We start from the raw sequence: 25,186 nt of genomic DNA, 5'->3' as shown, positions 1-25,186 counted from the left end.
AATTGAGTAAAAGAGCCACTGCACACTGTAAATGAGGCAAAGATTGCTGAATCCTTTGAAGAAACTGACACGGATTTTCCAGAGCTGGGAGGAAAGAGAGAGATGGATTGGGGGTGGGGGAATCCTAGGGTGGGCATTTTATGTAAATGAGTAAATTCGAAATGTAGTACAAATCCAGTATAGTAAAACTGACAGTTCTGACAGTATTGACAACATAAATATATGTTTGAACACTGCACTTTCAGACACTTAACCGATGAAGCAATAAAAAAATTCGACTACAATATTTCAAATAATCGACATTGATGTTTTGATACATCATTTTTATACTCCAAATCGATCTATCACTCTGGGGCTGGTCAATTTTAAGTAAAAATGGGCTGCAACCATTTGCACCTTGGCTAATGATGATCTAATAACAGCCCTCAATTAATTACACCTAAACTGTGCTTTCTTTCTTCAGGATGAGAGCAGGAGGGGGCAATTCTTGAGGAACAGAACCTACACTTGAGTCATCCTCCACCCTCCTTTCTATTCTATTTTTGAGATTGTGGGGAGGGGAGAATTTTAGAGGTGGCCAGAGGTCTTTGTGTGATCACAGTCACTGCAGGCTGAAGGCCCCTAGCTTCAGGTAGCTACTGACTGGGTCTTATACTGGGGATATGGTCCTCACTTTTACTTCTCAAGGTCAAAACTAAATTTTAGAAAATGCAGTCACAAAGTTGATCATATGATTGCACTTTTATGCAGTCACAAAGTCCCCCAGGTCCCATACTGTTTCCTCCGTTTCAAGAACTAGATGGAAGAGATTTGCTCAAAGAGAGGACTGGAGATGTCTCTAAGGCTCAGTGTGTGGAGGGGTGTGTATGAGAGAGAGAGAATTTTAAAGTACCCAATTGGAGTTGAATCTCTCCTTCTGCCCCTGTCCCCTCTAACTCCCCACCCTATGCTAAAGGTTTACTGGCTACTGGTTTTTTCTTTTTTCTTTAAGCCACAAATAAGAAGGAAGACAAATCTCTTCCAGAAAGGAGGGAGAACACTGATGAGTCCTGCATCCTCAAGCACGTTCGCCGAAGTCTCTGTTGCTTTTTCTTTGCCCTCTGGGGTTTCCAGTGAGCTTTCCTACTTCCACTTTCCTTTCCATGCCTCTCCAAATTTGATGTGGTAGTGATGGTGGGAGAGGGAGGATAAAACTAATTTATTATTATTTTTTCAAATAATTTATTATTTATTAAATCCTGGACAGGCCCAGGATATAAACTGGAGCACTCTGCTGTGCTCGAAGGATCTAGGCGGTGGAGGGAAGGGGGGCCGGCTGGCGCCCCCATCCCAGCCCTCTCCCGAAGCGCTATTCTCACCCCTGCAAAGCCCCGACCCTTCAGTCAAACTCGCATTGAGACTCGGCCTTCTGACCTAAAACTTAGCCGGGCTCCACTAGACGGGATTCCAACGTCTGACTTCTTTCCTCTAAACTTCACGAATGCAGTTTCAGTCCTTCCAAACCACCGCCGGCTGAGACCGAGACTTAAGCAACGAGTTGAGCTACAGTAAGATGCGAATCAAAGGAAAAGGACGTGCGTGGCCCACGTTGGGTGAAGGTGGGAGTCCTAGAAGAGCTCCCCCGCCTGAGCATCACCTGGTTCCGATGGTGTCAGCCTCTGACCGGGTCTTTCCAGCTGTCTGCCCGGCAAATGGGGGGTGGGAACTAGAAAGGGGACAGTAGGAAGACAGGAAAGACAGAAAGAGGGGACAGAATCAAGATTGCGGAAGAGGTAAGAGAAAGAGAAGGCGAGAGGAAGATGAGAGGAAGGAAAAGAGCGCGGGAAGGAGCCAGAGACAGCGAGAGCTAGCGCACGTCGTGCTTGGAGCCCCGCCAGATAGCGCTAGAGGGCTATTTATTGAAATCCTTTCCTACTGCGAGATAGGATAGGAGCTAAAATTGGGAGAAATAAGAAATAAGGAAGAGCAAAGGGAAAGAAACTACAATCATTCCACCCCATCTTATTTAAGAAGAGAAACTGTGGGGTGCCTTATTGTTATTAATTGGGGGGAGGGGTGCATGGTAGAAAGCCCAAGTGGGGAAAGGACCAAAAACCAAGACAAACAAAAAGAGGTCCCCTTCCTCTCTTGATCCCAACTAAGAAGAGAATAAGCAAAGTTAACAGGTAAGAAAGCAAGTGAAATTCTTCCTAGAGCAACTTTCGGAGCTTCTGGCTTCATGGCTGGGAAGGTCAGGAACAGTTCACAAGGATGATCTGAGCTTTACAGAGAGATGTTTTTAAAGTAATAGATGACTGCAAGGGGGTGGGGAGCGAGAGGCAAACACGTTATTGAAAACACCAAATAAAATATATATCAAAAATTCCAACTGTCAGCCAGCAGGTTGGAACTGAAAGAGAACCCCTTTGCCTTTGTCCTAGCGATGCTGGGTTCAGGGCTGTGTCTGCAGGGCCGCAACCAAACTCCTTGAATAACAATTTATACTCTGGGAGGCTTGGAGAAGAGAGCTGGACTACAAAAATTCCCTGTTGCATTCAGAAACCAAAGAACAGTGAAGCAGATGGAGAGAGAAGACCTAGTGACAGAGGTGGAGTCCAGGGAGACAGAGAGAGAGGAAGAATAAAATATTTGGATCCTATTTACTTGCTCAGGTCAGTAATGCAAGAAAACTTCTTTAAAACCATAATTTACTCTAAAATATTAATTTAGTTTTATTCTAAAAGCCCAAGCATCTCACATCTACCTTCTCATTTTAAAATGGCACTTTTCTTTTACCTGAAGGAATTTTTTGAATTAAAGTAATAATTAGTATCTTTCTTCCAAACCAGTCAAGAGAGCCTCCACAAATAAAAATTAACCTTATAGAGGAAAAAAGAAAGAACGAAGAAGAAAAAAAAAAAAAACCCAAACCCTGCTTAATCCAAAATACTCCAATTCAAAACATTAACTAAAGTTACAAATAAGATTAAGGGTGGATCTATTTGTTCCTCTAGCAAGGTGCCAATTGTTCTAACTGTTGTAAGAAGACAAAAAGGTTTTAAGCCTAGTGATTTTAATACACAGATTAACACTTCAGACTTTACAGTTCTGAGGAATTTGGAGTTTTCTGTGCTGAGGATCTATAACTTTTTAGGAGAAAAAAGGAGGAAAAGACACATAAGTTCCTACAGGAAGGTGAGCAAATTCACCCAAAATAGAGTCTAGGTTCATAGATGCTCATTTCAAATTACTCTCTATAAAGCCAATGCCCTTTAAATTAAGTAACTGTAGAGCAATTCAATTATTCTTTTAACAGCTTGAATGTTACCTATAATATCATTCCATGTTGAGACAAAAAGAGAGAGAGAGAGAAGGAAAAGTAGAAAAGAAGCAGTTCTCAGAAGTCTTGGGGATGCTCCAGTAAGCAAGAGGTGATTAAAAACAGACCCTCAAGTTTGAAAGGCCTAATTCCCCCTCCCATTCACCTCCACCGGATCAGGTCCCCTCCCTTCACCTTTTTTTTCTTTTTCATTCAGTGCCCCCACCCCGACTCCAAAGCTCAGTAGCCGATTTGGGATTCTGAAGAAATAGACTTCAGCATCCATATTTGTTCTGGGGCACTTGTAAAATGCGATTTGTAGAAGGTCTTCAGCCTTCTGATTGTCTTTGAATTGTTTTTACTGAAACAGATCTTTTGCAGTTAATGAGTCCCCACGCAGCTGGACAGCTCCTCTCGGACACTAAGAACTCTAACCCCAAAATGACCCCAATTTGACACCGCAAGATGAAATTTTACCGCCTGTTAAAACCATTTCCAGCCTGAGCAAAAGGGGCTGACTATTGACGGAGGTGTGTGCCGCCTCCTGCGACCCCCATCTCACGCCCGTCTCCCGGCCCTGCCCCACCTACTTTTCCTTTACCCCAAACGTGGCAGAGCAGATGAGCCTCGAAGTCCCGGAAGGGTTGCGGAGGCTGAGAACGGAATATCAGCAAGATACTATCCCGGACTAGAAACCAGAAAGCCTGCGTACTCCACTGCTTTTGAGTAGTTTCAATGGGACTGCAAAACTGGGAGTCAGGGGAGACCATGAAGTTCTTAAATGTTCTTCAGTTCTATTAATAAAACATCAGCAAGTTGGTGATTAAAAGTAATCGTCCTTTGAATTCATCAGATTGACCAAGAATGGACATCGTGAATCACCTCCAACTTGATCTTGTGTGTAACTGACTGCACTGCGATGCTATTTTAAACTAACAGTTTCATAATTACGTGCAACTAGGTAAGTGAAATCTCTTTAGTCGCATGAAATTCGGGATTCTCCCTTTAAGAAACTGGTAAAATTTTAAATGACACAGATTTTCCTCCTGGAAGACTTCACTTTTAACACTCTCACACTTCTTAACTAAGGTCTTTGGAGTTAAGGATGATTGGTTGGTTTTTTCCTTAACAGTATCTCAAAATGTTCTATTTCTCTCTCCCTCCCACCTCTGACCAGATTGTCCTAATTACTTGCTTTAATGTATTCAATAAAATTTGAAAGTAGTTACAGAATATCAGAGCAACAGAGAGAGACAGGGAGAGAAAGGAAGAAAAAAGTTCAGATTAAAATGCCTTCTGCATCGCCCAAAGGATGAAAACACATGAAAAAAGAATTCAAACTTTTTTCTTTTGTAAAGCTCAAGATGATCATGGAATAATCAACCCATTATTAGCTCAACAACTGTTTGAAAATATAGAAACCATCAATTGGTCTGAATTGTTTTTACTCGATGCACTGCCCTGGAAGAAACACTTTAAAAAAAATCTTCGTGTAATTTTTCTAAATAAAGGCTGTAGGAATGTTACTCACTTCACGATATCATTAAGAAAAAAAATGTAATGGTAAGAGAAGTAGAAGATAGCAACTTCGAATGTTTAAACTGCAATGCAGAGGTTGGGTTCCAAGTTGATTTTTACAAAAGCAACATTTTCAAGGAAATTGAGATCCTTTAAAAAAGAAAAGTAATTGGCGCCTATTGCTTACTATATAGGACACTTAAAACAATAATAACCCTATTGGCGACAAATATGCAATATTGCTAACAGGGACAGTTAGAAGAGTTAAAAACTTAAAAACTGAGTACAAACTTCTCAGCTAGCGGCGCTGCACTGGGACCGTGGATCCACCAACATAAAGACCTCTGCTAAGTCGAAAATGCTCCGTAGCGAGACCAGTTTGATTTTTTTCTTTCTCGGTCATCTTCCCGCCTCGGGTTAACCGAATTCGAACTACCTCTTGTTAATAAAATTCTGGAGGTCAACTTTTTCTTCTCTTTTGCATCTTCTTCTTCTTTTTTTTTTTTTTTTTTACTCACCTTTCCTTATATGTCCATGAGCAACTCAGCAACAAATACGAAGGATGATTTTAATCTTGCCGTTCTTCTGGGAAGAAAAAATGAGGAGATGGATGGGGAAGGACACTCCTCCCAACGTTCAGGTTTCTCACCAGTCGGCTCTTACTGGCTTGAAGCCTGGCTTACGAGTTACTGAAAACCTGGGCTAGACTCTCATCCCCAGGCTCCGCGCACCCGGCTGTCCTTGCTGCGGCCACCCCGGGCCAATACTGCGCGATCCACGGCCCCACTCCCTGACGTCGCCCTACCCTCGCCTCTGCAAGTTCCTCCGCACTATCTTTCTTTTATATGTGAGGGCCGATTTCCCGCAGACATCATTGTTATGATGGCTCATTTAATCAAACTGTTTAATTGCTCCGGTAATCACTATCATCATCACAGGTGCTCAATCATTCATCATTTTTGGAGGGCTTTATTGACCTCCCGAGCTCATTCCCCAACCCTATTAAAATCGGGCCAAATTTCTCCGACTCGGCTTGGAGTCTCTGCAGTCTGCTATCTAAGCTCAGTTGAGTTGCCCGAAAGCTTACAGTGAAGCAGAGAAGATAAAAGGGGGACTTTAAAAAGAAAAGAAAAGCCTATCAGCCTTTTCTCACTCTCTCTCATATTCTCATTCTCTCTCATTTCCTCTTTCTCTTGTCTGACACACACACTACTTTATTCCTTTATTCTCCTTGTGCTCCCCTCCCCTCCCCCCCCCCCCCGCCCCCATCTCTCGGGAAGTCGGTCAAAGCCCAGCGCAGAGGATACGCTACTTTCTATTCTCCAGAATGGGTTCAAAGTTGGAGAAGGAGGCAGCTGTTGAGGAACAGTCTGTTTTCAATTCTCTGGGATCATGAACCACGGCGAGAGCGAGGAGTTGGGGAGAGAGGGCGCGCTCCGAGCGCAGGGCCTGGCTGCTGGGCTGCCTGGAGCCAGGGGACGGCGGGGGATGTAGAGCGGAGCGCGCGGGGAGACCGTAGCTCCGCCCCCAGCTCGGGGCTCCCAGTGATTGACACGCAGCCGCCGGGATACCCGCGGCGCGGAGGTAAGGCTGGGAGCAGCTCCAGCCAGGGATTCGGAGAGACACCGGCTAGAACTACTCTCTACGCAAACCGTGTGGGATAGCTACCTTCCCCCCCCCCCCCCACACTGATTCTTTTCATTTTCGGAAAAGTTCATTCGGAATTGGCCCCATCTTCCAGACCGCCCTAAATTGCCCAATGTAATTAACACAGCCTTTAGCCGGCGGTACCGAGCCCTGGCCTCGGCGCCCCGGGCGACCGCAACAAAGCTGGTCCGGGAGTGCGGGCCAGTCCTCCACGCTAGGCATCTTTTTTCTCTTTCTCTCTCCCCCTCTCTCTCCCGCTCGCTTCCATGCTTCCCAGCTCTAAGTGAGATCCACTTCGGAGTCGCACACCAGTCGCGCCCGCGTGTACACATACAACACACACACACACACACACACACACACCCGTTGGCAACATCAGACAACATCAAGTTCCCAAAAGACTCTGCCCACTTCCTCCCTCCTGATTCCTCTGCGGCCCCCAAAGACTCTCCGTGGTGGCCCTCGTCCGCACAGCTTGGAGGGAGTGCTCTCTGAGTTAAGCTGGTTTCTTCTTGTCCTAGTAAAAAAATGAATGTTGACAACAAGGGTCCTGGCTCTGCACAGGGAAGAAAGTACCACTTAAAAACAAAAACAAAACTCTGGCCGGGCGTTGGTACGGTCTGCAGATCCTGCTGCCTCTGAGTGTTAGCAGAAAGCCTTCGGGGCGCGACAGTCGGCTGGTAGATGAGTAGGGGGCCGCGGAATTAAAAGGAACAAAAGCAGGAGCGCCATGCCAAACGTCCCCGACACGACCCCGTTAGGGAGGAGCCGGGAGTGATGGGGAAATGAACTAGAAGTTTTAAAGAAAAAAATTAAAAATCTGAAGCTGTACCGTACTTTCCCTGTGGTTTTCTGCAGTTTTCCTCTCTGTGCTCTCCCTGTCTTCTTCATTCTCTTTCTCTCTTTCCCTCCCTCTTTCCTCACGTGCGCGCGCGCGCGCACACACACAAGCTCACACACACAAACGCGCACACACACACACATATACACACACTCCTCTTCCTCCGTCCCCTCCTCCCCCCGCGCCATCCCCGCGGAGGAGCAACCTCGCTGATTTGCTCGGGTCTGCTGGGCTCCTGCCTCCCCTCCCCCTTCCGCCCCCCGCCTCCCTCGCCCCCCCAACCGGGGCCGTCCGATCGCACTCGCTGCATATCAGAGGCTCCGCGCGGCGCGCTCCTCCTCGCTCCCGCTCCCCACTCCCGGGATGTGTCTCCGCCGTACGACGGGCTATGGCCACCACGACTTCCGGGTTCCGTCATTTCGTTCTCCCGCCGCCGACCCGCGCCGCCAAACTGAGGCTCTTCTATAAGCCAGGCAGCAGCCAACCTGCCAACACCTACTGACACTCACTCATCTCCCAGAGAGAGAAAGAGAGCGAGAGAGAGCGAGCGCGAGAGAGCGAGCGCGAGTGAGAGCGAGCGAGCGAGCGAGAAAGAGAGAGAGGGAGAGACAAAATACCTACCAAGAAAGGGGGGGAGGAAGTCCAATTTTTGCAAACTATTCGTTTTTTTTCTTGATTTTTCCCCTCCTGCTTTCTTTGAACGATACTTTAAAGAGAGAGGATCATATTATAGATACAGCGGGGGCAAAGCTAAAAGAGGGGGGAGGGGGAGGAAAAAATACAAGAAGCAGAAACCCCTCGCGGAGTTTTACTGGAAGAAAAAAACGGGTCTGAAAGATTCCTCCTCTTCATCATCATCAACCATCATTCATTCACTACCTTGACATTCCGGGCTTTGATTGACAGCTGGAGTGGCAAAAAGCCATGAAACACGACAGTTCGGTTACATGTGGGCTGCTGACGGGCCGCTCGTAACCTTCAGTTCGGGGGCTTAACAATTTTTTTTTTCTTCTTTTTCTTCTTCTTTTTCTTTTTTTTTTTTCCAACTGAGGGGAAGAGAAGAGAAAGAGGGGGAAAGGAGGACCGAAGAGGAGGAGGAGGGGAGGGGGGAGGAGGAGGAGGTGGAGGAGGAGGAGGAAGATCAGGAGGAGGAGGAAGAAGAGGAAAAAAGAGAAAAAGAAGAAATATCACAGGAAAAAAAAAAAAAAACTCTTCGTTGTCTTGCCTGGGCTTTTTTTTCCCCCTAAAAATAACATTGGAAAATTGGGAGAAGTCTCCTTGGTTTGGAAAAAAAAAAAAAAAAAAAACAGGAATCTTCAGCCTAGATCACTTTCTTATCCGGACTGGGATATTAAATATACGACACATCCAGGAGTTTATTGGAGCGCAGACTGATGGCGCAAAGGGTAGGTTTAAATCTCCAACACTTACCTAGATATAAATCCTCTCCTAAGAGGGGCCTGTCCCGGTGCCTCCTCTCCCTTCAACGCTGCTGCTGCTCGCTGCTTGATGATGGCGGCCAGTATTTTAAAAAAATAGCAGCAAAATTATTCATCGGCTTCTTTTCCCCCCCGTGCCTCTGCGTGTGTGCGAGTGTGTGTGCGTGCGTGTGTGCGTGTCTGGGCGCGCGTGTTTCAGCGCTGTGCGAGCGGGCGGGCGGCGAGTGCGTGTGAGTGGTGTGTGTGTGTGTGTGCGAGTGCAATTGTTACACGCTTTCGCCTCGCTCCAGCTTTTACCCCAGCAGCGCGATTCCCCCGGTTCTCCTGCTGCCGCCGCTGCCGCTGCTGCGCCGCTGCTGCCGCTGCTCCCGCGGCTCGGGGCGGGCACCGGCTGCGTAGGAGCCGCCGCCGCCGCCGGGGCCGCCGCTGGGGCCGCGCTGCCGCAGCCGCTGCGCCGCCGCCTAGACTAGCCTGGGCTGCTTGTTTTGTCTCTGAAATTGACAAGGACGCAGGGAATCCGCTGCTAAATAATGTTTCTGGTAACTTTCACGTTATTCCCCCCACCCCCCCACCCCCACCCTCCGCTCCCTGCCCCCGGGGAGGCACTGGCCCCAGTCTTCCCTCGTCCTCGGCGTTCTCGTCCTGATTATTAGCGTTTTTCTTCTCTTTATTTTGTTTCATTTCGCCTTTTGATTTATTGGATCCTCTGGAGGAGACGAAGGGGGGTTAGGGGTGGGAACCGGGGCTTCCTCCTCTCACTAACTCCACTTCTCCCTCGGTTGGCTCGCTACGGTTCTGCTGCCTCCGGCCCGAGCGGGACCTCCCGGCACCCCTCGGTCCCCGGCCTCACCGCCCCCTCTCCCTGCTCTCAACGCTGCTCTGGGTTCATACTTTTTTTTTTTTTTTTTTTAATTTAAAAACACCCACCCTCCCAACTTTCAACTCCGTTGTTTCGGCTGGTTTGGTTTCTGTGTGCTCAACTCGTGCTGGGTACTTCTTTCTGACTTTGTTTTTATTTGTATTTTCCTCTCTTTCTCCTGCCTCCCCCTCCCGCCCCCTCCTCCTCTCTCTTCTTCCCTTGGCTTTCTCCCCCTCTCGTCTCTCTATTCCTTCCCCACTTCTTTGCTCGCTCTCTTCTCCCTGCTTCTTTTCCTCTCCTCCCTCGGCTCCCCTGGCTCTCTCTCACCTCCCGCGCCCCCCGCCCCTCTGCTGGGTTCTGACAGTACGATGAGCTGCCCCATTACGGCGGGATGGACGGAGTAGGGGTGCCTGCTTCGATGTACGGAGACCCTCACGCGCCGCGGCCGATCCCTCCGGTTCACCACCTGAACCACGGGCCGCCGCTTCACGCCACGCAGCACTACGGCGCTCACGCCCCGCACCCCAATGTCATGCCGGCCAGTATGGGATCCGCTGTCAACGACGCCTTGAAGCGGGACAAGGACGCGATCTATGGGTAAACCAGCCCCCACCTCCTCCCGACCCAGCGGACGGTGTGAGTGCGAGTGCGAGTGTGTGTTTGTCTCTGTGGGGGATGAGGGGTTGGCCGACTAAGTGGGGAGTCATTGCTCCTTAGGGTGGGGGGCGAGAACCTCTTGCCATAGGAAAGGACAGTGCGGGGGGCGGAGGGGGGGGGGGCGCTGCTCTTCTGCCCCTTAACTGTGAGTCCCGGGAAGATTTGGCTTCGTCTACCCCCAAGGCCCCGCCACTCTGGACCCCATAGCCGGGAGTGACTGAGTCCTCACAATCTGGCCAAGGCCTTCTCCCCAAGGACGGGATTCCTGGCCAAAGGACGCAGAGCTGGGCCCCCTAACAGAGGCCCTGACGAAGGAGAAAGTTTCCTGCCCATGAGGAGCAACTTTTTTTTTTTTTTTTCTTTTCTGTTTCCTATCGAGAGTCCGGGAGTCACTAAATGCAGCTTGAGCTGGGATCAGGGCTGCTTCGGCCGGCCAGGAAGTCCTAATCACCCTCTTCTTAATTCTCTGTAAATAAAGGGGGCAGACCTTGAAGTGCAGCGGGGTGGAAGGGACTGCTGCTTGCACAGAGCCGCTCTTGAGGGGAGTGAAGGAGATGGCTGGAAATTATTTTAAATTCTGAGAACTCAGGGAGGGCTGGGATTGCACGGCCCCAGCATGTACCACTCGGGCTGTCCCAGCGGAGGGTAGGTGAGGGAAGGCTGTGGGATGCGGAGGGGAGGGGACAGTCAGTAAACAGCAACTGTGCCTGAAGCAAGAGGCCGCCAGCATCCCAAAGTGTAGCTAAACCGCCCGGAGGAACACAAAGGGCAGACGCACACGCACACTTCCAAGTTATAACACTGGATTTACTTATTTTTGCCTGCTGGAGAAATGTGGTCTTGGGAAGGAAGCTCTTCTGCGTGTACCGCATGTAACTGGCCCCACACACCCAGGCTTTTACTAGAAGTGGACCAAACAAGCTCATAAGGCGAGGGGGTGGAGAGGTTAGATTGAGGAAACATAACTGGTGAGGGAGGCAGCGGTTGAAGGTGAGCCTTGGGCCTCCTATGACTTCCCCTATGCAGAAGTTAAAGCAATCTTGGATTTCACCGACTGCTCCTCTCTTGGGAGGTCAGGGCTGAGTCTCAGGGGTTGGTTGGACGGCCTTTGTAGAGTGGGGAGTGGGTCTGGTTCAATTCCTGGCTCCAGACTGCCTCAGCTTATTGGATGCGTCCTTACGTTCGAACCGAGGCTGTTTGTACTCGGAGGGCTAAAAGTGGCCAGGGGCTTCTCCCACCACATCTGAGGGAGTCCTGAGCTGAGGGAAAGGGCCTGGCCGTTTCTTCTTTCTGTCTCTGGCCCAGGCTCGCTGCCTGAAGGAAGGGTTGTAAAGTGTGATGCGTGTCTGTGGTAGTAAGGAAGGAATCCGAACCCTCCAAACTTGTTGATTACAGTTCTTGCTCCTTCCCCTCTGCACCCCGTCTCCGTGTGTGTGTCTCTGCGTGGCGCTGCCCGTTAGGCACCCGTTGTTTCCTCTGTTAGCTCTGGTCTTTGAGAAGTGCGAGCTGGCGACCTGCACTCCGCGGGAACCCGGAGTGGCCGGCGGAGACGTCTGCTCCTCCGACTCTTTCAACGAGGACATCGCGGTCTTCGCCAAGCAGGTCCAACCTTCTTGACCCACTAGCCCTCTTGCAGCCCCTCACTCCCCCCTCCCCTTTCCTCGAGCATTACTTGAAAGAGGAGGAAGAGGCTGGGACACCCGATCTGTTCCTCCGGCCCAGTCCGCGCTCTGCGCCTCCTCCCCATCCTTGAGCCTGGAGGCGAATTGGAAGAGGAGATAAATATGGGTGTTTGTTTTTCCCCCCAGCCAGGAATACAGGGGCTCGACCCTCGAATTAAAGTTGACCTGCTCCTAATCTGGGGCTTGGCCTTTTCCCCCGCCTGCAGCTACTTGAACAAGAATTGGGGATAGGGGCTTTGAGGGCCCCCGAGAGTGCCCGGGAGGGAAGGAAGCTGGGCGCCTCTCGGGGCTGTCGGCGCCGGCGCGGAGGTGAGGGAGGCTGCAAAACACAGCCCCGTGGACGGCAGGATAAGGGGGTGCCCGGTCCCAGAGAACCGCCCTGAGATCTCGGCTCCAACTCGGTGGTTCCAGGTACCCCTTCATGGGGCCAGGATCCGAAGGTCCAGATTCCTTTTCAACCGTCCCTACTGGGTTTTTTGTTTTTTTTTTTTCGTGTATTTTACCAAAGCTCCTCTTTTCGCCGCCACTGCCCCTCTGCCATCCCCACTCGCACACGACAGTTTAGTCGGTGACAAGGGTTTTTTTTCCTTTTAAAATGGAGTGATAATTCATGCTGACTTTCCCCTGCTTCCTATAGGTTCGCGCCGAAAAGCCACTTTTTTCCTCAAATCCAGAGCTGGACAATTTGGTAAGGCTCACTGTGGCTCGCCTGTCCCCAACCTGGGCCCCCTCCCCTGCTTAGAAGCACCCGCTTTTCCCCCAAGGAGCTCTGGGGAGTTTGAGCAGAGCCCTCTTTTTGAAGCTCCAGAGCGACGGGGAGGAAGGGAACAGCTTAGCGCCCCCGCCGGGGAGCTGGCAGTGAGGGGCGGGTTGGACGTCAGGGCGCGCGGAGCCCCGGGGAGGCAGCGAGCGGGGACGCGGCGCCGAGCGCGAGAGCAGGGGATGCGCCCCAGGTCTCGGCCCCGGGAGCTAGGCGACGAGAAGTGAGTTATTTCCTCTGTTTGCCGGGGCAGGCGGCCGAGCCCGGGGCAGCTTACCCGAAGGAAGTAACCGCCTGCGCGGCGGAGGGCGGGCCAGGAGGTGGGCGGGGAAGGGGGGCGAGGGGCAGACCAGCGCAGGCCACTTTTAGGTGCGATTCTTTTGCTAATTTGCACAATTTCAATATTAAAAGTACTTAAATCCGCTTTCAAAGGCCCTGCCTCGCCATTCATCTGGAGTATTTCCTTCTTTAGTAAGGAGGGATTTCGCAGGGTGTGCTGTTCTAAAAAGCTTTCTCTCTCTAGAGAAACGACTTTTTTTTTCTTCCTTTCTTTCTCTCTTCTTTTTCTTCGTCTTCTTCTTTTTTTTTTAAGTTGGCCTGAGGTCGAGAGAGGGGACAGTTAAAGAGGACTCAGGAGGAGAAAGGCCTGTCCTTAGGAAGACAGCCCTTGCAGATAGCTCAGTACACGTGAGGAGCAAAGATATTAAATGCCTTGGCATAGGTTGAGTCAGATTCCCACCCCGTAGCCAATGAGGCAGAGATGATCAGTAATCACTTGGTTTTCCTGACGATTTCTTGATGTGTGGGTTTTGCCTGGCCACTTGCCTGCGTCTTCTCCTCAACCCAATCCCTTCACCATCCCCCCACTAGGAATCTCCGAGTGGCAGCAGTCACAGAGCCTTAACTCCACACTCTAAAAACTTTTCTTCCAGATGATACAAGCAATACAAGTACTAAGGTTTCACCTTTTGGAGTTAGAAAAGGTAAGCAGGAAACGACACTCCCCACTTTGATTTAGTCACTTCCCTCTCCTGGTGGAGTTGGGAGTGTTTTTAACAAACCTCCAGTCTGAGCACCTGGAGAGATTTTGAGCAACTTGTTACCTTGTCCTTCCCTCAAATTGCTCTTCAAACCCAGGGGCTCGGAGGATGGGTGCATTAAGACAGCCCTGCCTTTTAAAGTAGCCGCCTCCCCCCGCCCCCTTTTTTTCCCCAGGCATTCAGGATTATTTTGAAATGCAGCAAACCATTTGTGTTACTGGACATGCAGCTTGCTTGCGTCTCTATTAGGCCCAGGGCATGCATTAGGTGCTAGCAGAGGGAATCATTCTGGCTAGGGTGTCTTTACATTGCTCTGCAGCTCGATCATTTTCTCCTGGAAACATACAAAATTCCTAGCTTATTGAATCGCAAATGCTAATGCTGTTCCCAGTTCCTTCGTCCTTACGTTTTGATGTTATCGTCAAATCGGATTTTCCCCCCAAGGAGTCCCAGCCTGAACCCAGTTATTTCCAGTCCTGTTTCTGTTCCCTTTATTGTAACTTGTTGCTCAGGGAAGTCTCTGGAGAATAATATCTGCTACAACAATTGCTCTATTGTTTCCTTGCCTTCAACTATTACACCCATTAATTAGAGTTAGTTTGGAAGACATGGCACTGTTACTCTTTCCAAATGTAACCTTGCAACCTGGTATTTTTTCTCCTTAAAAAAATGAAACAAAACCATGACAACAACAACAACAATACAAGCTGAACCCTCCACCATGACCCTCCTTCTAGGTCCATGAACTGTGTGATAACTTCTGCCACCGGTACATTAGCTGTTTGAAGGGGAAGATGCCTATAGACCTCGTCATTGATGAAAGAGACGGCAGCTCCAAGTCGGATCACGAAGAACTTTCAGGCTCCTCCACAAATCTCGCTGACCATGTAAGTCTGTGAGCTTTTGGCATTCTTTTAAGACCACTGGGCACAGCAGTTTTGAAAATTTTGTTGTAACCTCTAGCTCCACTGACTTTTATTTTTTAAAATAAAAAATCTGGTCTCTCTGGGAGTCTTTCCCTCCCTTTCTCACTACTTCTTCCACACCTTTCATCTGTATTTCCCTTGTCTTGGACCCCTTCCTTATTTATGTTGAGAATTTAAAAAACAACAACAACAACAAGTTGATAGAGTGATTTGTGCTTCTAATGTGTAAAGTTTCCTGGATTTGGTAACTTGAGTGTTAGCAAATTGTCTGCTTGATACGGTGACCGCTGCCTTTTCTGCTTTCTCAACTCTGTAATCAGTGCAGCAGGGAGAGAAGGAGGCAGGAAAGTTAACTGGACAGGATGGGAGAGAATTGGGGAGCAAGGACTGATTTCTCAGTTTCTCGCAGAGATGGCAATTCTGAGAATTATTGCCAATCTTGCATTGCATTTGAAATAAAAGGAGTGAACCCATTCTAGTTTTCTGAGCTTATGCTGTATAGAAACTTATTGTCAGTGTATGAACTTACTGCCAAGTGCCTGAAGCATCTTGGTAATAAAAGACAGTAACCTTGATGAAACAAATATTAACAATGTATTACAGAAAGCTGAAGGGAATTGTGATTGAGTAAACATAGGTTAGTGGTTGAATTTTAACACTTAAGAGTTGGTGGATGAGAACGGAGAGTATAGTCAGGAGGGACCCATGTGTGTCAGGCCAGGAACGGAGATTTCTTTCTATTCTCTCTGTTTTTAATCCTATTTTGGAACTGATCTAGTGAGTCTGATGCTTAAAAAAAAAAGCATATGTAGTGAGACTGAAAATTTGAAAAAGAAGCAAAGAGAAGAAAGATTGCAGCTGGTAGGAAAGGCAAGAGTGGAGAGGTTAAAGAGTGGGTGTGAACAGCAGTTTATTTATAGGAACTCAAGCCTGGGGGTGGGGGACAGGGTGTCCATAGATTACAGTCAATTGAACTCACAACCTGAATGATATAGGCTATAGTCTACTAACTTGATGGCTGAAATATTAATTTAGCACTCCGTGGAGTTAAATGGGCGTCAAGGCTTGAAGGTAGTTTGTATCACCACCATCACCCCTAACTCCTAGGTGGTAAGAGGAATGAGTTGAGATACCTGGAGAATAAGTTTCTCCCCCTCCTTCTCCAAAAGTTTTGAAAATATACAGTCACAGATTTTAATGAGTAGCCTTTGTGCTCTATAGAAAGCCATATAGCCTAAGGACGAAAGTTTCAATTAAAAAAAAAAGAAAACATCAGTACTGATGTCCAGTTCTGAGACAGAATAAATACTGTGGTGTTGAAGGCTCCCATGCCTGTCTTTACTCTTGGCTTTTTCCATCACTGGGAGGGAAATGTTGGGGAGCTCTTTTGTGTATTAAGTGTATTCACTGAAATCAAGTGGGTGCAACAAGCAGCTATGGCAAGTTTATTTGCTGATATGTAGCTATATGCTGTGTGGTTGTGGTCAGCAGGGCATGACACTGCCTTCAAAGTATTTGTTGTTGTCATTTACTTGTTTATTTTCATTGCTTCCTGTTTCTAAATTCATGTACATTTTGCACTACTGGGGGAACTGGGAAGGCATCTAGTTACATGGTTTGTAGGATGAAGAGTTCACAGTTTTCTGCAGCAAAAGCTTTTCTCATGTGATTTCTAGGGGTCTTGACTATTTGGTTTTCTAGAATAGTTTCTTGGAAGTGTTTTTTCAAGTGGATATATGGAACTAGAGCATGCTGATGTTTATATAGAAGAGATAGGATAGACTAGGCTGTTTATAGAATTGGCTGATCAACAATGCCAGTTTATGGTACTATTTGGAATATTAAATTATACTCAGGAAAGAAGTTATACCTAAGAAGATAGTGCTTTAATAATGCAACAGTCATCATCTTTGAATAAAAGAATCAACTGTAACATTTGTTGCCTCTCTTAGAGGCCCCCAATCAAGTAAATATGACAACTGATTTATTTTGAACCCATGAGGGCTTACCACCTCATTGGGCATCATAATTTAAAGCCTTTTATTTCCTAGAGTCTGAACTACAACATTTTTACTTTAGCCCCCCTGCTATTTGTTTGCAAAGGAAGCAATAATTTGTTCCACCAGCAATCGAGTGGGAAATGGTGAAGTTTGCCACAGATTTGAATTTTATGTAGGAGATGAGAGAAAACCTTGGAGAGTTTTTTTTTATGCTTTTTGGTACTTTGGCACCTTAAGGGTATGGAATGTATTCTTTCCCAAGTCTTCCCCTACAGAGTGATCCTCTTATGTTCAGCCTCTTCTGCAGGCTATTCCTCCTCCCTCAACTCCCCCCATCCGCAAAAAAGTGAACATACCTCCTCAGACCCACTACCTGAAAAGTGGTATGAGTGGGCCATTTTCAGCATGTAAATGTATCCAATTTGAATCTCCAGGTTTACTTTTTCATTTGCTTTGATATGCATATTTAATACATTGCCCCAGGCTGGGTCTCATTTGCTGCATGCTGGTGCAGGGGTGATGATGAGCCACTTCAGAAGGACCGAGACAGCGTGTTGTTTTCTCTTTTTTATCTGCTGGCCCACTATTCTGATCTACTGGCTTCCTCGTGGTTTTATTTGCACATGAAATGCTGAGAACATTTCAACTTATTGGCTATGAATAATGACAGCTAAAAAAGAAGTGTAGTTTAATTTGTTGTGTGCCAAGGTTTCTCTTCTGGAGGTGACAGTTTGTGACAGCTGTTTGACACCCCCAAAACACATACACCTCTATCCTTATTAAGTGGTATCAAGCTACTTTGTGTGAGGCTGTATGTGTGTGTGTTTAAGGAAGGAGCAAGCAGGGAGAGAGAGAATGAAAGAGAAAAGAAAGAATAAGTGTGTGATTCTAAGTAGTGGGAAGCAAAGACAGAAGCGTCAGGAGCAAAGTATTAGGCACCAAAATAGCTTTTGATTTTCTTATTAAAATTTTTAAAAATAGAAATATATAAAATTAATTGATATAAATATCTCAAAAGCAAGTATTTTGGGCCAACTTTTAAAATGAGTTTTACATGCTCTTGCCTAGTGAACAAGGTTGTTGTCATGTTGATTTCACATTCTATAATATTCTATAAATAATCTGATGTAACATAGATGCATGAATGGAAGACCGCCATAATTACCTTCCATACATTCAATTCATTTGTTCGTTTCCCATTGACACATGATGGGTATACTAATAAAAAAGTTTGGAATTGAATAGAAAATAAAAGTTGCAACATGGGCTACAATTTTATCATGTTTAGGAGATTCATAGTGAATGCTTGCTAATATTTTTAATATAAAGATTTCATCTTATACTTTTATTATCATATAAGAGTAATTGTTATAGGTAGGAAACAGCTACCTGTAACTGTTATAGTATTCTTTGGAATATTGGGGAGAAAAATATAATGGTGAAAAGAAATAGAACTCCATTTTCCATCTGCAGTTCTTGTAAAGTTTCCTAGACATTCAAATTTATTTATTTTTAAAAATAAACTTGTCAAGAAACCAATTCTTGAAAAAAAGTTTCAACTTGAAAACTGTTGTGGCATGACCATGCTTTTCCTAGTCTGTAGTGTTTCTGAATAATAGGTGATGTCCACATTATCTACTTTACATAATTTTACATCAAGTCTTTAGATCAAGTGCAGATAAATGAAATATATCTTTCTATTTACATATAAAGATATTACATATCTTTAGATCGAGTTTAGATAAATGAATTATATTTGTTTCTGAAATACATTCTCTGACCTAAGCTCTATTGGCCTGAAGGTACATAGTTATATAGTTATTTCTATAAAGTGCTTAAGAAATTGCATTGTATTTGTTTTTTGGATGCATTAAGTATAGGGAAGAAAATTAAATTGTATCTACTAAAAATTAATGGCAGGTGCCTAAAAATTGACTGGCTCTGATAAGCTGAGTAATAAAAGAAAAATTATTTAAATTTTTATTTTGAAAGCTGTAATTTAAGTGAAGATATGCTGTTGTTTTCTTTCACATCTCTGAATATGTCAGATTTATTTATGTCTACACAGTTTTTAAAAACTGAGTTAAGCCAAAGGGGAGAATCCCCTGAACCTTGTTCCTGACAGAATACAGGCAAGTGTCTGAAAAAATCAGCAGGGAATGGGCAGTGAGGAGAGAGAGCAGTCTAAGTGATTGGTCTAAGAATATAAAAGAGGAGACATTGGGATGTGAAAATAACATTAATAATATGAATGATTTATTTTATCAGATAATTTCTTATGTTCTGGTGTAAGATTAGACCTCACAGTATGTTATCCAAGTTCTTGGGGGACCTGTTTCAGGAAGGTTCCACCTCTGAGCCCTGTCCATCAACCCAAGGAGACCTGGCCAGAGGCCAGGGGCATGAATTTTCTGTTGTTGTGTAGTTTCTGGTGGTTGATGGCTTTTCTGTTAATTTCCCATCGAGAATAATTACGTTAGTGAAATCATGTAGGTTGTGCAGTTGGAGTATGCTTTCAGAGTAACTGCAATGAGATGGAATTAAACAAAGGTGAACTTGACAACAACAGGTATCCACTATCAGATGAAAAGTTTGATATTTTAAAAATTCATTTTCTCATTTTTTTTTCAGGCTTAACATTCTATACATTATCCCATTTCAAAATTACAGGAGACATTTTATAACGTGATAGTACACTAATAGTATAAGAAATTTCTATATTCTCTAAAAGTTGCTCCATCAGAGGAGGAATCATTTGCAAAGAGTGTTTGCCATTTCCATGAGAGTTGCTCACATATTAATTCTCAGAACTTAATAGACGGTGGAAGCAGGGAGATGAGGGAAAGACCCTGGTTCTATTAACATTTTTAAAGAGTGAGTCCACCTTCTGAAAGCATGCACAGTTCTCCTGAGTTCTTATGTCAACTTTGGAATAATGAAATTGAAATTCCACCATTTTTTTCAGATTGCACAATTAACATCTTGAACTTTTGTAGGTTTGACTACCTCATGATAGGAGTCTTCCTCTTATTTTTAAAAATGATTTTCGCTCAATGTTAACTGTTAAGATGTGAAAACCTCTTAAAGTCGTAGGAAATCTGTAAGTTACATTAATTATGTGTACTGATGCGAGCATATCTTGACTTTGTCATTTGAACATCTCTAGTCAAATTAGTTTTGCATGCTCCATGTGCTGATTAAATATCTTTATGTTTATTCTTACTTTCTACCTACAAACACATATTCTGAATTACTTTACAGTATTTTCCAAGTTCTTGTGTTATTTTTGGCTTGGTGTTCTATATCGTGTTTTAGTTTTGTGGGTTCTAGAAAATCAAATGCTTAAAGTATTTTTTAAATAATAGAAATAAGAAGTGGAAGTGACCTTAGGGATTATTTTGTCTGACTTCTTAATTTTAAAGAGAGAAGGAAACATGTTCCAGGGAGATGAAGTGCATCACCTGAGGTCATGTGACAGTTGGAGGTGGCACCCTCGAGTCTTAATTCCAATCTAGGGTTCTTTCTCCTACACCACATCCATTGCATCACCTCTTCATCTGGAGTCTAAGATGAGTTTCAGATGATCTGAGGTTGAACTTGTGTGTGGTGTGGTTTCTTTTTTTAACTCCTGGAAACCTAATACTTTTCACTTCCCCATTCAGTTTTGTATTTATTCAGAAACACTTACACATTTTATTTCACTGCTTTTTCAATGGAAGAACCATGAGCTGGGTAGAATCATTTCAACAGGGAAATACCACCAGTTCGCTGGGAATTATTAAATAGTGTCCTATCGGCAGGTCTCCCCCAGAAGTGCCAAACTGGTGTAAAACATTATAATGTCCACCATCTCTACAGCCTCAACAAAAGAGGTGCATGGAGGATTTGCTTTTTCTGCCCAGAGATGCCTGTCCGCTCTATGCTCTTTCCTAGATTTAGCAAAATTCAATGATGGTGCTAAATCAATTTTTTTTTTTTTTTTTTTTTTAACTTTCAAGGGAGGAAACACTGGCAGAATTGTGTTTTCTAGGGAGAGCTGTGTGTAAATGAGAAACAGAGGAGAGCTGCAGAGTGATCTCTTGTGGCTCCGCTACTACAAGCTCTCCCCATCTTGTCTCCTGCTTTTATATTAATTACAACTTGCATTATCAGCTGTGAGTCTGTAGCCCAGCAAATAGAAAATACTGCCCCTGGAGACCTAGCTTCTTGTATCTATTTTCCATCTCCTTCCATTGTGCTCCACTCAGTATTCACTGCTTTTCTCCTGCTAACACTGCTCTTTAATGCAATTACGTAAGAGCAAGAAGAGTCCTGTATTTGACTCCTAATTATGAAAGCCCCTGGGAATAGAAACATGTCTCTTCCTTGCCCTCGAATGTCTTCATGATACCTGGGGCTGAGGAGCGGGACATAGATTGTGGAATGCACCTACCTGACTCCTCACCCACACACACACACACACACAGCGTTTCTCTTTATTTTTCTAAGTACGTCACGTGTTTTACATGCTTTCATATGCCACTTCGGTTTCAAGATTCACTAAACTTCTGCATATAATTTGGCAGAAAGCCAAGCAGTTATTCTTGAAGGATGTAAACTTGGAAACTATCTAGGGAGGGGAAAGAAGAAGAAAGGAGTTGTGATGCAAACAAATACTTCAGTCTAAGAACAAACCAATCTTATGTGTAAAGGACTGTATTGTAGCTATCCATGTTGCTTCCAACGTTTTGTGATCAAGGAGGTAGCAATTTTTATTGACCAGATTATCAGTATTTATGTTTGTATGTGATCACGTCACTGTGATGTAGCTGAATACGGACAACTTTGGGGTAACTCTTCAACTTTCAAACCCCGAGGGATTCAGCTGTTTTTCCTCCTTCCAAGTTAGATGAATATCCTGGTACTAGTTTGTATCAGTCTTGCAAAGTAGATCATAATACTTGAAACACACCATGGAGATTGGGATGCTTGTAGGACAGCATCTTTGAGGATGTGAGGAAGGTAAGGGGGAAGAAACAGGGGCATGGTGGGTTAGATAGTAAAAGTGAGCTTGAGCAAACTTCAGGACTGAGCTGAAAACCCAAGACCCAACTGATTTGGAGGAACTAGCTGCTCTAAAAGTATTATTTGCTTAGGTGGCTTACTTCTCACCCCTTTAGTTTAGAGACCGCCTCCTCCAAAAAAGCAGGGAAGGAAATCAACTGAGTTATAAACTTGTGAGGCCTGACTTTAAAACTCAGTACAGGTTTGACTAATGGGGACAAGACAGTACTTTCCATTGCAAGAAGTCCTTCTGAGTGATCCCTTGGAATCACTCTCATGTCCAAACAGAAAGACTCGCTGGAGCTTCATTTGAATGATTATAAAATAGCTGTTAGATGACATTTGCCTTAAAACATAGTTGAGGTGTTAGTAGTTAGTTATTGTAATTTTCATGAGGGGTAAGGAGCTTTTATAGCCACCAGCTTAATAAAAAGCATGCAGTGCATAAAATTCACATCACTTGCTGTTTTAGTGATGCAAAGTTTAACTGAAAAGTTTAGCTTAGGTGACTCTTATTGCAGTTTCTAAAAGAAGGCTCTAGCCAGTGTTGTTGCAAGACTAAACTCATGCCATGCTATTGTTTTTTTCTTTTTCTCGTAATTCTTCTAGCTCTTTATCTGATTACCATCCGGCAAACAGCGGACTCGAAGAGTCTGCAAAGCTTGAAGAGCCCCTGCATTCTGTTTGCTTTGAGCTAGAAACTATTGGAAGAGTTTCGAACTTAGATGCAAAAATTACAGGCATGACTTTGTCTTCATACAGGCAGCAGAACCTTGGTTTTCATTTTATTCTGTTCAACTTTGTTCCCAAATCTATCAATACTTTCAAAAATGTATCTTTACTTTAGAGATATATATATACATGTGCAGTACTTACAGTCACAAAGTTTCTGCTTAAGGTTTTGCCTTTGAATCAGTGGCTTGCCTGACAGCGGTGCCAACAGCATTGTTTGATAGAGATGTTATTAATCTCTAGAACTTTGGGACATTTCACCATCTATCAAAAATGCTAAATATTAATTTACAGTGGTTTGAGACATATCTATAGAGGCAAACAGATTTTTGTTGTTGTTGCTGTTCCAAATGATAATAGTTCCTTATTTTTTCTCTCTTTGGTTTCTTGACTTTGTTTTGGTGAAGTTTTATGTTCTATTTGTACATCATAGGGTTAAGGTTGAGAAAATGATAGACTGACCTTTTTCTCTGGATAGAGTATATATAATGACAACACGGCAAGATTGTCTTCAAGTGGTCATGATGTTAGCATGTTGCCTATAGACATGTCAGTCTGAGTCCTTAGTTACCAATTCTTGTAAGAAGAAATAATGTACTTAGAGGGACTGACGGGGCTTTTTATTTTGCTCTCAAAGTACTGCACCCCCCCACCCAACAGATTTGCTTGCCAGTAGATCTGTGGGTTTAGTCGAAGTTATCGCATACAGGTGACAAGTGTACAACTCTGACCTTAAGGCTGGTCTGTTTCATATGCTGTTCCTACTCTCTGTTTCTGCCAGAGGAAATTCCATCTCTCGCCTGCCTTCATGTGGTGCTGATAAAGTCCTTCCTGTACATTAGAATTCCTGTTTTCCTTTAAGCGACAGCAGGGTATTGGGACTGATCAGGAAAGGGGAGGAGGAACAGAAGAATACACTCAGCAAAGTAGCATGAACTATAACTCTCGGCTTACCTTACACGTCCTTTAAAATGAGCAGTTCTTTCAGGAAAAAGCACTGCTCTGTGACTTTAAACCTTCCATGCAGCGCTAAAGGAAGTCCTCTCCAGTTTATTAGGTGGATCACAGTTCATAGTTGTTTCATTTTCTGATTGTCGTTTGCCCACAGTAAACAGCAAGGAAGGTATTGATGCAATGATTAATATTATTGTCTTTGTTAATGATATAATCAGTTGACAATAATTTTGAGAGTTAATTCAGGCCTTTTTAGGGCAATGCATTTGATGTGAAGGGCTGTCCCATACATTCTCCAATCTAAATTTTTAAGGGAGTTGTTGAGTTTTATAGATGTGTTAATATTCTGAAGTGTTTGGTATCCAAGAGCATTGGGACCTATTTCTTGGAAGAGTGTGGCATAATTAATTAAAGAGCAAACTTTTAGATTTTTAAGGAGGCTTTTTTTTTTCTAACTTAAAAAAATGCACTTTATTGAAGTATAATTTGTATATAATAAAATGCATCCATTTTAAGGCATCTGTTTCAATCGGTTTTAACAAATATGTACACTGACATAACTATCACTTCGTCATGATTCTAGTGCATCTTTTTTTCCTTTCGGTACCTACTGCTGAAAAGACAACATACTGTAACATGGCATCTATATATGCCTAGTTCTACAAATACTAATATGTACATGTTTTTTGCCTCTCTCTGCACCTTTCCCCTTGGTTCGTCATTTATGGCTGAAATGGTAACTGTGGAAAAATTCCTGGGCCTCCTGACATCAGAATCCTGCATCTTGGCGAGACCACGATGATGCAACTTCCACCCATTCAGCAGGCACCCCAGGGCCCTCCAGTGGGGGCCATGCGTCCCAGAGTGGAGACAACAGCAGTGAGCAAGGTAAAAAGTCAAGGATTTTCCTTGTGCAAAGTGGGCATGACTGAAATAACATCAGTATTTTATATTGGTACATCAGCCTCACTGTAAACAGGAGAGTGGCAGGTTAGGGAGTATAAATGGCTGCTATTCAGGGAGACAGTATTTCCTTCCCTTAACTCATATTACTCACCAAAAACAAAACAAAACAAAAAGAGTTGTCTAGTCTTTAAGCAAGCATTACAATAACAATTGATTAGTTCTGCCAATTCTTTGACAAATTTGGTTATCTACTCTTAACTCCTGGGTGTAAGCAAATAGAATGACGGATCTTTGCTTCTGTGATGCAGTAGATTGAATTATACTATAAATGGGATATTTTATTTGTAAATCAACTATAAGGGTTTTCTATAATCAAGCAATGATGCCTGTAAAGCACACATGATGCAAAATCTGTTCTTATTAGTTCCAAAGCGCCATGCAAATTTTATATGGAATTTATTTTGGGAAGATGGATTTTGAAAATTCTTAGATTATTTGTCCCCATTTCTATTCAGCTGCCATGGTGAGACTTTTGTCACAAATTGTAAAAATTCAAATAATCAAAAGGCAAGGGAGACGTCAACTACAGATGACAAGGAAGCCTAGAGTCATTTAAAATAAATTTTACCATTTAAGGCTCACCTATTGCACAGAGAGCAATTATATATTGGTAGGGTTGACTCTTCTATGGCTAAAATTATTATTTAAAAGAAGATGCATTATTGAACGTGGGCCAGGAAAGTATATAGATTTTACTTTTTAATATTTTACATTAGATGGTGTCTGATCGCCTAGGTCTATTTCATCTCTATTATGACTGTGTTTATGGCCACAATATTTAAGCATTAGACAGTCTTCCAAGTGGAGGACAGTTTAACAGCTTG

General features: G+C 44.5%; 1 protein-coding gene across 6 annotated transcripts in view; it reads left to right on the top strand.

The window, feature by feature from the left end:
- The first annotated feature begins 9,166 nt into the window (after positions 1-9,166).
- The window catches only part of MEIS2 (Meis homeobox 2), a 223,040-nt gene continuing 207,020 nt past the window's right edge, over positions 9,167-25,186 (top strand). The window contains exons 1-7 of one of the 6 annotated variants that reach the window (XM_055537317.1): positions 9,167-9,282; positions 9,967-10,199; positions 11,720-11,861; positions 12,579-12,629; positions 13,634-13,684; positions 14,479-14,628; positions 24,170-24,284. In XM_055537317.1, coding sequence (XP_055393292.1) covers positions 9,274-9,282; positions 9,967-10,199; positions 11,720-11,861; positions 12,579-12,629; positions 13,634-13,684; positions 14,479-14,628; positions 24,170-24,284 — 751 coding nt within the window. In that variant the 5' untranslated portion in view covers positions 9,167-9,273. Of the gene's footprint in view, positions 9,283-9,966; positions 10,200-11,719; positions 11,862-12,578; positions 12,630-13,633; positions 13,685-14,478; positions 14,629-24,169; positions 24,285-25,186 lie in introns of those variants that run through there. The other 5 variants (XM_055537318.1, XM_055537314.1, XM_055537315.1 and 2 more) reach the window with 5 other exon arrangements.

Source organism: Bubalus kerabau, chromosome 10, assembly GCF_029407905.1.
Source record: "Bubalus kerabau isolate K-KA32 ecotype Philippines breed swamp buffalo chromosome 10, PCC_UOA_SB_1v2, whole genome shotgun sequence".
NCBI classification, from domain to species: Eukaryota; Metazoa; Chordata; class Mammalia; order Artiodactyla; family Bovidae; genus Bubalus; species Bubalus kerabau.
Note: the sequence above shows the minus strand (reverse complement) of the source record. Positions and strands in the feature narration are given on the sequence as shown.